General features: G+C 40.7%; 1 protein-coding gene across 2 annotated transcripts in view; it reads left to right on the top strand.

Annotated features, from left to right (window-relative positions):
• Positions 1-302: 302 nt before the first annotated feature.
• The window catches only part of RXFP2 (relaxin family peptide receptor 2), a 32,192-nt gene continuing 18,414 nt past the window's right edge, over positions 303-14,080 (top strand). The window contains exons 1-9 of one of the 2 annotated variants that reach the window (XM_051831761.2): positions 303-508; positions 2,446-2,517; positions 3,139-3,210; positions 5,405-5,476; positions 6,644-6,715; positions 9,084-9,155; positions 10,079-10,150; positions 13,717-13,788; positions 13,891-13,962. In XM_051831761.2, the coding sequence (XP_051687721.2) occupies positions 501-508; positions 2,446-2,517; positions 3,139-3,210; positions 5,405-5,476; positions 6,644-6,715; positions 9,084-9,155; positions 10,079-10,150; positions 13,717-13,788; positions 13,891-13,962 (584 nt within the window). In that variant the 5' untranslated portion in view covers positions 303-500. The remainder of the gene's footprint in view (positions 509-2,445; positions 2,518-3,138; positions 3,211-5,404; positions 5,477-6,643; positions 6,716-9,083; positions 9,156-10,078; positions 10,151-13,716; positions 13,789-13,890; positions 13,963-14,080) is intronic. The other variant, XM_070048411.1, reaches the window with a different exon arrangement.

Below are 14,080 nucleotides of genomic sequence, written 5' to 3'. Positions count from 1 at the left end.
TGAGGCACCCCAAAAATGAATTCCTAAATCAACATTAAACATTAATTTTCAGATAAATGAATGTTATTCAAATGATCTGAATACTTTTACTATTGATCAGCTTATTCATTTTAGTACTTTTTTTAAAATGGCAGGTCTTTCTAAAGTTGGGGAAGGAAAAGCAGCTTCAGATGACCTTTCAAGGAAATAAAATACAATTTATGGCATTGACTGAAATACTTTATCACTGCTGCCATGGAAACCAACAGCAGTAGTTCTCATTGTAACATAAACCTTATATAAATTAGGAATTCCTTCTTCAACTGAGTTCTTGTTAAATGATTATTGGCAGCAAATGGTAATTCAACGTGTCTGCCTGGCTCTTGAATACAAAATGTCACATTTTAAAAATAGCTTATAAACATGCATGTCATTAAAGCATTTATTTGCTTTAGTTGCAGGTACATAAATTCCTGGCGTTTCTGCTCGAAAAGTCCTGACAGCTGAAACAGCAGGAATTCATGAACCAGTAAGTTATTCTTAGAAAAGCCATTCAGTGAAAAGTATATTAAATGGGTTCATATCTCAGCTCTGAATAAAAAGTGGGCAACACTTGCCAAATTGTCATGTTTCCAAATTTCTCTTCACGTTCTCCATGCTACTATTCTGCAAAGAAGAAAGCAAAAACTACAGGGTAGAATTCAAGTTTAGCTGCCTAACTGAGACATGGGACCTGGGACTCTGGATCCCTGTGACCTGACAACAGCTGACTAAATAAAAAGCTACAGACTCATTATTTAAAGAGTTTGAATCCAAATTGATGTCAGTGACAGGAGATAAGTTGTCCGTATGAGAAGAGACATGCCAATCATTGATTTAACTCTTTTCTTTGATTTCTAAGACAAAAGCAACAAGGTAAATTTATAGACTGTGACTGCACTCACCTTTTTAAGACACAACATGTAGGTAAAATGTGCATTGTATTCTTGAATTAATCATCCTAAATAAAATGTGAGTAGCAACTAGTTAGAGAGAGGAAATTCAGTATATTCATTATAACTTTACCTATATAAGAGTATTATATTCTTTTTCTATTTTCATTTGCTATTATAACATAATTCACCATATTAACTTCCATTACATCAGCCCAAACTCTGAAAAATCTAAAACAGATATTGATCTGTGAGAGTTCATTCTATTTACAACAGACTCTTAAACTAAAAGAAGAATTTATGCTGCAATGTGAAACAGACAAAGTGCAGGGAAAAGGGGGGCTGGAAGGGCACGAGGTCACATTGGGTTTCACGTTTATCATACGGGATTGAAATTGATGCGTTGGGCACCACTTTGGCGAGAACGCACATGCACTGAAGTATCCGCCCTTCCCACGTGGTGGTACAGAAGGAAAATGGCCATAACTGAGCTGTATCTGGGATCAAAGAAAAGATTTGCTGAAAATTGGAAGCTGATCTTAGCTTTACCTGACTTCCTTGAGGCCTAAGGATGTGAATATGCTGTCACTCTTAACATATTCATGACCTAAAGGCAAAGACTAGGACTCTTTCCTATAGTATAATCATACATACAACAAAATTCAGTTAGATACTGCATGAGCACTTATTCTACACAGAGCTCCGCAGTGGAGTCCATAGCCATCAAGACTGTGTTGTGTAATGTTTATGGAATCAATTAAGATCAAAATAAGAGGACTAGAAGCCATTCAAATGACTGTGTACTCATTAGTTATTATTAGTGTGGGTACTTCCTGCCCCTGGCAGCCTTTAGAAAAAAAATGAATTCAGAACTTACCTCCCATTGTGTCATGAAGATAGGAAATGGAAAGCATTTGTTTCGATACTCCTGCCAGTGCTATGACAAATCAATACTGCACCGTTAATTTGCTTCACAGGTTAAGGAAATCATGATACTATGAGTTGCAGATGGTGTTCTAGCTCAGTTCAATTCCTGGTGCCCTTTGGGACCCTTCGTACCTCACCAGTTCACTTGGTGCCTCCCACGTTGCACCTGGAAACAGAACAGGATAAAATTCATCCCCTCCTTTGTTCATGGGATGAGAGTGAAAGGCATGTGCTGATAGAGCAAGAAAGCTCAGCAGGCAGAGGCAGGCTAATCGCACATGGTCAGCAGCTCCGGCCAATCAGAACAAGATGGTGCTGTGGTTCCAGTTTGCAGAAAGAAAACTGGATCCTGCCCCAAACACAGCATGTTGGAGTTCAGTGGTACGAGTCAGAGATAGTCAAATATCACTATATGGCACCTATAGGCGCAGCACGTGTTGGCTAGGCTCATAGCTGTCTTTGACTGGCACCTCTACCTGCCCTCAAACATGAGAATAGGACCTTGTACTTTATAAGATAATGTCACAGATTGTCTTCAGATGAAGAAAGTGACCCAATAAAGTCCATAAACTGTCATCTTGTGACTCTTCTGTCTTATTCCTACCAGATTTCTACAGTATAATTGCATTAGACACATATCCAGGAAAGCATTTTTTGGATTATATAATCTTCAAATATTGTGAGTAACTTTTGTATAATTATATTATGACTATACTTTTAAGTAAAGACTAAACTAGTAGAAATGGTGCTTTTTTGAGGCTTGACCTGGCTGTAAAGAAATGGGAGGAACAGGTTATCACAAAGTGCTGGGATTGCTTATTACACTAAAAGGTTCTTTGACCCTGAGACTTAAATAGGTTTTCCTGTCTTCTCCAGGTTGGGTCACTTCCACAATATCTTAGCCATTTTTTATTTTTTTCTAACCCTTACTAACTTGCTATGTATTTTCTTAAAATACTAATCTAACTAAGGATGTGAGCATAAAAAGGACAAAAGCAAAAAAACTGCCCTATATGCTTAGTTATTATCCTTTTCTACTCTGATGTGATGTATGCTCCTAGAGCATCATTTTGGTCAGTTTTTCTTGTCCTGGCCCTGGTGCTGCACGTACTGGACTTCAGACTGTCTGTACCTCCCAGATGTCCCTTGATTTCCACTCCCTCCCAGGCCATCCCACTGAGCTAGTTCAGAGGCAGATGTCCATACTTCATAATCATTATCAGTGGCTCACATATCTAATGATATGTGACTGAAACAGAGTGTTGAGCTTTCCTAATTAACTCCCCCATGCTATCTGTAGGTATCTCAACCACAACCACATAACAAGTCTCAGACCTGGAGTATTCGAAGACTTACATCAGCTGACGTGGCTGTAAGTATTTTAGTTTCAATTTCTCCCAAAAAATAGTCCTCAATGACATACTATAACAAACACAGAGTTTGCACTTTTTACTGTATCTTGTACATTATACTTATTTTTCTTTTTTCTTTTTGAAAATTAATTCATTCATTTAAAAGAGAGAGAATTTTTCTATGTTCTGAGTCACTCTCCGCAAATGCCCACAATAGTGGGGCCTGGGCCAGGTCAAAGCCAGGAGCCTGGAACTCATTGTAGGTCTCCCAAATGGGTGGCAATGACCCAAGTACTTAGCCATGGTGTACATTAGCAGGAAGATGGACCAGAAGCAGAACCATGACTCAAACTCAGGAACTCTGGTTTGAGAAGATGGTATCTCAAGTGGTGTTTTAACTGCCATGCCAAACACCTACCCAGTATACTTTTCTCACAAACATAACCTGGAACTTTGTTCAAACAATTTAGAAAAGGGCATGCAACATGGTGGCTGTGTGAAAATGAAGCTGGCTTGATTTTCCAGGTGGCCTTCTGCATCCCATTGTAGGTTTGCTGATCCATTCATCCTTCAGTGTTAACCAACAGTGGGATTCCATAACTCCAGCACTATGGACATTCTGAGCCAGATAATTCTTTGTTCAGGAGGGGTAGGGAGGAGAGTGTGTCCTGTACATTTCAGGATATTTAGCACCTCTAAGGTGTCTACTCCTTAGATGCCAGTAGTATAATCCCTCTCCCAAGAGTTGTAGCAACCATAAATGGCTTCAGACATTGCCAAATGTCCCCTGGAAGAAAGAATTTCAGTAGAAAACCACTGATCTAGAAAGTCAAGAAGTTGTTCTGATTTCTAGAACATTCAGAGAAGTCTGAAAATATGTATTCATAGTATTTCACCACTTCCCAAGCTGAGCCACCAGTTCCATCCCCCTCTGGGTATCAATATCAAATGTCTGTGCTTCCACCAGAATGACAAGCACAGGGTAGTTGGAAGGCTGTCTGTTTGCCAGTTTCTGCAGGTTGATCTGATCTAATGGAAGACGTCATGGCTTTGGTTTCCTTCAAACTCTTGTGTGTGCCTGGTCTCATGCTTAACCTTCCCAGGCCACTTTCTTAATTTTATGAGGCCTCTTTTTTTCTCTTCTGTAAGCTATGATCATAATGTCTTTGTATGAGGGCTGTTGTGAGAATCAACCCACGATGTATGTAAAGCGCACACACAGAGTTCCTGGCATAAAATGGGTGCATGGTGTAGCCCTCTCCTCCTGATCTGACCTTCATGAACTTCTGAGACTAAAAGGAAATGGTACCTGGCTTCAAAGGTAACAAAAGCAAAAGAGATCTATTTGCCTTAGTCTAATTTCTACACAAATACCACATAGTTAAAAACTCTTTGATTCTCGGCCGGCACCGCAGCTCACTAGGCTAATCCTCTGCCTGTGGCACTGGTACTCCAGGTTCTAGTCCTGATTGGGGCGCTGGATTCTGTCCCAGTTGCTCCTCTTCCAGTCCAGCTCTCTGCTGTGGCCCAGGAAGGCAGTGGAGGATGGCTCAAGTGCTTGGGCCCTGCACCCACATGGGAGACCGGGAAGAAACACCTGGCTCCTGGCTTCGGATTGGCACAGTGCCAGCCATAGCGGCCATTTTGGGGTGAATCAATGGAAGGAAGACCTTTCTCTCTGTCTCTCTCTCTCTCTGTCTAAATCTGCCTGGAAAAAAAAAAAAAAAAAAAACAAAAACCTCTTTGATTCTCAAAACTCCATATGAATGGTTTGACATCTCTTCGTTCAGTTGTATGGAACTTATTGAATACATCATTTGGAGAGCAAAGAACCACTTGTGATTTCCTAAGAATCAAGAATTATGTTTTCATTTATTGTTCATTCAGCCAATAAGTGTAGCATGTGCTGGACTCAGGTATCCAGAAGTGAAAGCCACTACCTGGATCTTTAAGTCTAGTGGAAGGTGAATGCAAGGAAAGAAAACAAATAATCAGGATCCAACTTAATAAATGCTGGGATAGGGTTGTAGGAACCTGGAGGGAAGTGTAGCTGCCACCACAAGGTAAAAGAAAAGCTCCCATGGAAGGGACACACACACACACAAGAAGGCTGGACATTCCGGGGAGAAAGGCTCAGCTTTGCCTTTTGCTTCTTCCTGGTTTTATTTAACAAACAGCTCTAACATTGCAACTGTTTTCAATGTGTTTTGTCAGAATTCTAGATGACAATCCAATAACCAGAATTTCACAACGGTTGTTTACTGGACTAAATTCCTTGTTTTTCCTGTAAGTATTCATCACGTTTCAATGCGTCTGTCTGTAAATTGCAGTGACATCTAACACCAACTTACAGAAAAAAAGGTTCTGAAAAACATAAACCTTCTAACATTTTTATTGGTCAAAACCTTTCCTGGGGTGAACCAACAGCAAAGGAAGACCTTTCTCTCTGTCTCTCTCTCTCTCACTGTCCATTCTGCCTGTCAAAAAAAAAAAAAAAAAAAAAAAAAAAAAAAACTTTCTTGTATTTCCAACCACAGTGATTGTTGCTACTTTCTAGTCATGGTCAAAGAGAACAGCCAACCAGATTATTATGTATATTTTAAGCCTACTCGTTGATTTTCTTCAACCCCTTTAATTTCCTTTAGTCCCGAAGTATGCTTTTATTTATAGTGGTTGACCAAAGATAGTATTCATTTTCATATCCTAGCTACATTGAAATCTATTAGAACCTCCCAAATGCTTGGCTCCAACTCCATTTTCAACAGAAAAATGTGCCTATGCCTAATACTAGTCACTAAAATTTTCAGAATTTTTGTCCTCCCAACAGAGCTGCTATCATGATTACATTTCCACTGTTTATTAATCCCCTAGAACCATTTGTCAGCAGGAGATTTTTGATGCTCCTTTACAGTTGATTGTGTAACAACATTATTTTTCCATTTGTCAAAAGAGACCACAATATCATAAATTAGCCATACAGCTTAACTTGCTCATGAGTTGTTTTCTTTCCACAAATTCCCCCTACTGTCACTTCTTAGATTGAATGCAATTTCCCGTGTGGTCCCTTCATGCTGTTCCAGATTAATGTTTCCCTTAAGAAGAAACTTTGGATGCATGGCACTGGAAATGATGGCAAGTTTGAAGTTTACAGGGGAAATTGTCATGGACCTCAAAGTTATTACTCAATATATAATTTAGTTTCATCTCATAAAATCAAATTTTGTACTATTTATTACTAGGAGATATATCATGCATAGGCCTTCGTACAGTATCTGCTTCCTAATCTTTACTGTACACATATTTAAAGATCATCTTGAAGGGGTAGCTTTGTTTTATACTGCCTCCTAACAAATTCATTTTAGCATGCAAGTTTCCAAATTATAGAATAGTAAAAATGCTATTCTTAAAGTGACATCTCATTTTGTTCCTAATTAACACTTTCCTTGTATAAAGGTCTATGGTTGACAACCACTTAGAAGCCCTTCCCAAGCAGATGTGTGCCCAAATGCCTCAACTTAACTGGATGTGAGTGTTCATTTATGATTTAATTTTTTATTTTCCCGAATGAAGGAAACCAGCCATGAAGTTTATTCAAGATTATCTAAAAAGTGTATCTGTGTTTTCTTGCCAAAACCAAAATTGAATGTGCTTAAGTTTAAAAGTCCTTTAAGAGTTTCTGTAGGTGTAAGGGTAATGTTTGACCTTCTTCTTGAAGACCACACATTCCTGTTCCTGACCCATTTAGTCTCTTTGCCTGTCCCTCTTCTGCACACTTCTTCCTTCCACATATACCAAACTGTTGCCCCAAAATCAAGTCTCTAAGCACATAGTATTTCTTGCACTTAAAAAAAGTCTCCCTCCCTTTTACTTTCAGCTAACTCCCACATTTCCTCAAGAGTCAACTTGCACATTACACCCCAAGAAAATGTTCCTGACAAGCCAACTACTTTTGGGGGCTGCCTTTGTCCTCCCATTGTGCTACATAAAAAATCTACCAAGCCACCCCTTTTCCGCACATCACACCTATCTTGAGGTACATAACCATGTAGTTATTGGTTTACTTGGTTATCATCTCCCTGCCATCCTTTAAGTTGTGTGAGAGCAGAAAGTTATCACATGATTTCACGCCTAAACATTAGGACTATGACCATACATAACAAGTACTCAGTAAACCTTTGTTAGAAGATGGGTGTACTTGGCCATTTTCAATGCTCATTAGATGTTAGCCAATACCTATTTCAAACAATCACTTAAGATGCAATGTAGCTTCACCACCATCGTCTCCAGCAGCAACCAGGGCTGTCCCAGCCACAGATGTCCTGCCTTTTTAGAATGCAGATTGGATCACCCCCCAGAACTCTCTTACCCTCAAACCAGGGGACTCAATACCCACAAAATGATAAAACTTCAATCCCTTAGCTCTTGACTCCTCTCTAATCTAGCCTCGAAATTTCTTGTGCCACATTATTAGATGAGGATGTGTTTATTTACTGACTTTTATTTTCATGTGTCTGTTATCAAAAGACTTTTTTTAAGATTTATTTTATTTATTTGAAAGACAGAGCTACAGAGAGAGGTAGAGATAGAGAGAGGTCTTCCATCCTCTGATACATTTCCCAGATGGCCACAATGGCCAAAGCTGTGCTAATCTGAAGTCAGGAGCCAGGAGCTTCTTCCGGGTCTCCCATGTGGGTTCAGGGGCCCAAGGACTTGGGCCATCTTCCACCTCTAACCCAGGTCATAGCAGAGAGCTGGATTGGAAGAGGATCAGCTGGGACTAGAACCGGCACCCATATGGGATGCCAGTGCTTCAGGCCAGGGGTCTAACCTGCTGCGCCACAGTGCTGACCCCAGTTATCAAAAGACTTTTAAAGCAATCAAGGTTTCATGTTTGTGTGCCAGTACTAAAATTAATACAATGATCTGACATGAAAATTGAAAATTTATTAAGAAGATATGTAAAAACACTTAGAAATTTTTAAAGTGCACATATGAAAAGGGAGACAAACAAAAATGAACAGGAAAATATTAGGGCCCCAGGTTGCTCTCCATCCCCCTAAATGGGCGTCAGCATTAATGTGGAGGAGAACAGGAACCAGTCTCTGGTTCCTGGAATACTCAATTTCAGTGAACATTTTCTGCTGAACATTAGGAAAAACAATAGATACTCAATGAAAATACACGAACTCTGCAAAAAGGACGTGGAAATGCATAGTTTGAAAAAGCACTATGCCTGGATTTAAAAAAAAATCGCATCAAACTAAATTGTTTAATTATTTTTTTAATAAACTTCTAAAAAATATTTCTTTATTTGGAAGGCACAGGGACAGTGACACACAGACAGAGAAAGATCTTCTGTCTACTGATTTACTCCCCAGATGCCCTCGACAGACAAAGCCGGGTCAGGCAGCAGCCAGGAGCACAGAATTCCATTCCAGTTTCCCACACTTGTAGCAGGGGCTTTCTTGCTGGCAGCATTCAGAGGTAGCACCTGGCATCACTCGGCACACAGTTCTGGGTGTGTGTCGTGGTCTCCCGCCCTCTTCTTCCAGAGCCACTAGGGTCAGTAATGGGTGCTCCACTCTGTTGATCTTATCACTTCAAAAAGGCCCTAATTCTAAACACCATGGTTAGCTTAAGATCCCACCTTCCTGATACCTCGGAATGAGGATTAAACTTCAACATGTGAAACCTTGTGGGGCACTCAAATCACATCCCAGCAACAGCACACGATATCACATATACAAACCCTGCAGTGATTAGGAGGAAGGCATAGTAGAAATTATGAAATGGAGTAACAATACAGTTCAGGGTTGTTATCATCAATGAAAAGTATCTCTGAGCAAACAGCCTATACAAAATATTAAAAATATTTTCCCTCCATGACTTCCAGGGACCTGGAAGGCAATCGAATAAAACGGCTCAGAAATTCCACCTTCCTGTCGTGCAGTTCACTCACAGTGCTGTAAGTACACATGAATTTCAGTCAACGGGCAGAAAACCTATAGATTTGGAAATTGAAGAAACTTGGGCAAAGAATTTCAAAGTAGTGCTTTGTTTAGGACCTTGGCCTGAAACTGCAATGCTAGAAAAGGTACACACTGAGTGACTGGTATGGAGGGGTGGGGGACTAAGCCTTAAACTGCCTGTGGTTTAGGTCTCCAGCTGGTCGCCCTGTTTCTAGAGCAGTCACCATTTCTGTGCATCCTCTCAGTTGAACTGATGCCTGTAAGTTCCAGTCTCCTAACCCTATGGTCACCAATTCTATATGACCATGTAAATGCAAGTAGTTAGCTCTCCAATAACCAGCTGGGACTGCCAATGTATATGACCACTTGATGGCTCTCTCCCTAAAGAAAAAAAAAAAAAAACATGATTTTATTCAAATTAGAGGAACATCTAAAGATGCTGCTTCCTTAGCACTGAGTATGCTGTTTATGGGGGCGGGAAGGCAGCTGGATTGGTCATTGGGCGCATTTGGCCATGGCAAGCTTAAAAATGCAAGTATGTGTTTCTGTTTTTTTTATCGACAGTTTTCCATAGATAATAAACTCTTGGTAATGTCTGTTGATTGGATGGGTGATTGGAAAACAGAATGGAAAAGAAAAATTAGAAAAAGACACTGCTAAAATAATCCAAATCTGAACAAAGCACAGCTTTTTAGGCCACACTCAGCACCTCCAGTTGCTCGTGGCAACTTCCCGGAGAGAACACACGCGTGTCCTCGGTGCGAAACTCCTGCCTCAGGTTGCACACGAGAAAGCGCTTCCCTTTGAGACTTCGAAGGAGGCTTCTTCAGTTACTGCCGCATCCGTGGCATCTCTCAGTGAGAACTGATTATTACAGCAGACGCAAACCCACAGTGCTGACTCTCGCCATGTCTTACAGGTTTCTGCCTAGAAATCAAATTGATTTTGTTCCAGAGAAGACATTTTCTTCATTAAAAAATTTAGGAGAACTGTAAGTAGCATCGTCTACTAGGAAGAATATGATTGCTTCTTCCAAGATTATAAATTTAAATGGCTAGGGAGACTGCTCTTCCACTAGTAGCAATCAACATCCTGCAAACTGCTGGATGTTAAAAATCAATTAAGGGGGCCAGAGTTGTGGCAAAGCGGACTAAGCCACCACTTGCAACACCAGCATCCCTTATCGGCAGATTGCTGGTTCAAGTCCTGGCTACTCCGTTCCCAATCCAGCTCCCTGCTGATGTGCCTGGGAAGGCAGCGGAAGATGGCCAAAGTGTTTGGGTCCCTGCCACCCATGTGGGAGACCAGGATGGAGTTCCTGGCTTCTAGCTTTGGCCTGGCCCAGGTCTGGCTGTTGCAGTCATCTGGGAAGTGAACCAGCAGATGGAAGATCGATCTCTCTCTTTCTCTTTCTCTGTTCCTACACTTTGTTCTCTCCCCTTCTCCCCACCTCTCCCCCTTTCTCTTTCCCTCCCTTTCTCTTTGTCACTCTGCCTTTCAAAACAATACATAATCAATAAGAAAGCCAGCATTATCCTAAAGTCAAAAGCACATTAAAATCAAACAGTGGGCTTAATATGGATTTAACCTACCAAAGTTTTATTATTGTGGGGGGGGTGGTGATCTGTGTGTGTGAAAGTAAATTGCCTTTCCATAGCTTCTTAAAACACAAGGCTCATTTATCTCCTATACCTGGAGTATACTTGATTATCAGTAAATATTTGCTGAATGAATAACTGATTGACTGAAATGAAAATTATAACTAAGTAAAAATGCTTATTATCCTTTGAAAAATTACACTTCTTATCACAGGTGAAGCAAACACATATGCCTAGATTGAGGATTAGGCTCCTTAAAAAGTATTCACAAAACACATGTAACTCTGTATTTTTCAAGGATCTAATCTGTAGAAAAGTACTGGTCTTATTATAAATTCATTGCTCCCCACATAATTGTGTATAATTGGATGTTAAAATTAAGTCTGTCATATTACAAATAGTGGCAATTAAGGGAAAGAACTCCTCTGATAGAGGCCTTAAAGTGACAGTTAACTTCCTAACTGACTGGCCCCCCCATTCTTTGTACCTTTCCCCAGGAAGGACTGGGGAAAATAAATAAGTAGAAGTAAATTTTAAAATAATTCATGAATACTTAAGATAATTTAATCTAATAACCATCATAAATCAAATCCACAGAGGTTGACATGAATTAAGTGCCTCGTATGTGTGACATACTGCATTAGAACTAAAAATATTTTCATTTTATGGCAAATTTAAAGACAGCTCACTCAGAAGAGACTTTCTCTCAGGAGTGTTCATGGCCAGACTCTGGAAGACGGACATGAACTTATATTACAGTGTGAAGTGGGGTAGCAGCCTGGGACAAACAGGGGCCTATTTTATACATATAAACTGAAAGAAATAGTGGTATGGAGTCTACATTTTGAGAATTTTTCTAATCCTCTTCTCATCTTACGCATAGAAGAACCACACCAAAAACAAAACAAGCCAAAGCAAAATCCACTTGTAAGATCGCTAATAATCCCTTCCAGTCCAGGGTCAGAAAGCTAAGGAATTCAGAAGTTGATAGACTTGACTTGAACAAGGCATTCCTACATCTTGAGTTTACAAGAGTTAGAACATTTCACTGCTCCTCTATGACAGCAAACTCATGCTGGGGAGGAACACGCACAGGTACATGAGGCCCCTGAAGTTCCCCCAGAAGATGGCTTTTCTGTGTTCCACATTGAAGGACATTTTCTTGGTGTAGGAGATTGGCATGATCGTCATGTGGCTCTGCTGCTAGGCTCTGTCTGGCACACCTGTGCCTCACGCACACCTGTGGCCTTCCTTGTGGGCTGCGACCTACGTGTGTCCCTGCCATCCGGGGCACCAGAGCATCATTTCCAGCCATCAGGACCTCCCTCTCGGATGTCAGGACAGCACCCTAAAAGCCACCTGTTTAAAATTAAACCAACAGGGAACCCCCACCCTGTCACCAGCTCCTTCCCTTCAACTCACCGTCCCGATGGCGTCACTGCCCTTCCTGGCAGCCAGGCCTGAACGTTGTTCCCTCGCTCCCAACAAGGCTGTGGGCTCCCTCCTTGTCCATGGGAAGCCTCCTGCCTGGTCTCCCTCCACCAGCTCTCAGGCTTCCCTATCTGTCTTCCATACTTCTTCTGGCAGAATTATCCCACATTATGCCACTGTGCTACTTAATGTCCTGTTGCCTGCTGTTTAGCAAAGACCTTGACACAGTTCTCAAATGTTAATCTGCAGAAAAGTCACAGAGAATTTTGATTTAGATGCATGTTACCGGGATGCCTCCCAGAGATTCTGCTGTGGTAGTCCTGAGGTGGACAGCAGAAAAATGCACCTTAGTAAAGCATCCTTGGGATTCTGATTCCCAAGTTGTATCCTGGGGAAGAGTGCCTTGGGTAGACAATGGCCCCACTCTTATCTCCATGTGCTTTTCTGAGATCAGTACCTCAGCTCCTCCCTAAACCTCCTGTCTTCCACCACACTGCACCGCATGCTAACCCCTGAAGATGCCCCTGACTTCAAGTGGCTGGGTCACTGACTGTGCTATAAACTGCTCTTCTCTTACCCCTCCTAAAATCATAGAACTTTGTCCAAACACTAATTTCCCAGGACAAGACAGGTGCCTCCTTCCTCTGTGTTTTCTCCATACTCTGTAAGCATACCAGTTTCATTCTTTCCTTGCTTTATAGTTTACTGGTCACTGTAAATGGAAGCTTCTTTAGAAAAACAGGTGAGCCTTAGTTACATGTAATCCTTACATACCACCAGAAGCTCCAGGGGATCAAAAATTAATAAGATATTTTATTTGACTCTTAGTTATTCATTTGTTTTTATCTTTAATATCTTTTTTTTGGCACAGATGTATATCTGGGACTCTTGAAGATTCTAGATTTCTTCTGATCCTCAGAAATCTGTTTTCCATTCTGTAGAGTCCCTTCCTTGGTCTTCTTTCTGTGTGGGACCCTCCTATCATGTGTAATTCTAAATTTACAATTTCTTCTCCAGGTGTAGTTCTATATAAGAATATTTTGAAAATATGTAGAGCTGTCTGTGCAAGATTGTCTGGGCGGATGCTGAGTGACCAAAGTTATCTTAGTTGGGATGCCAAAGAAATAAAAGACGCAAGTCTTGACCTCCTAAGTTTAGTTGGCTAAACCAGAGATCACATACATGAAGTGGGTAGGAATCACAGAAGTTTGAATGATAGAAGTGTACAAAGAGTACCTAAAACAGAGGAAATTAATCAAAGTAGATACAAAAGCCAGGATGTGTTGGACAGGGGGTGAGAGGAAATTCCAGACAGGAACTGGATGAACAAAATGTCACATGTCTGTAAGTGATGGAAAACATACCCATTTGGCTGGCTCACATGACCTTGTTGTGTAACAAGTTATCAGGTTGGTTAAATTGGATTCATATTTTCTGTTACATCAAATAGGATGATGATAACTATGAAGAGTAATAACGAGGTCACTTAGTTCCAATGTAATTGCTTTGGGTTTTCTGTCACCAACAGGGATCTGTCTAACAATAAGATAACAGAGCTGCCACCTCACCTTTTGAAAGACCTGAAGCTTCTACAGAAACTGTAAGTTCTTCTCACCATCATGCGATTTAAATGACAACATCTTAACCTTTGGAAATAATAACATCCTCATGCTTTTCCCCCTTCCCTCTGGTGGTAAAAAAGGAACCTGTCATCCAATCCTCTTTTGTATCTCCACAAGAACCAGTTTGAAAGTCTTAAACAACTTCAGTCTCTGTAAGTAAAATATTACATTGTGTTGATTGCAATGGCAGTGGACATGCTTTACTTAGAGACCCACCTGTTTTGAATGGGTATTTTACACACAGGAGTGTGCACTATCAGATGGCCTTGA

The sequence above is a fragment of the Oryctolagus cuniculus genome, chromosome 9 (assembly GCF_964237555.1).
Source record: "Oryctolagus cuniculus chromosome 9, mOryCun1.1, whole genome shotgun sequence".
Lineage (NCBI taxonomy): Eukaryota > Metazoa > Chordata > Mammalia > Lagomorpha > Leporidae > Oryctolagus > Oryctolagus cuniculus.
The sequence above is the reverse complement of the archived record's forward strand: the minus strand, read 5'-3'. Positions and strand labels throughout refer to the sequence as shown.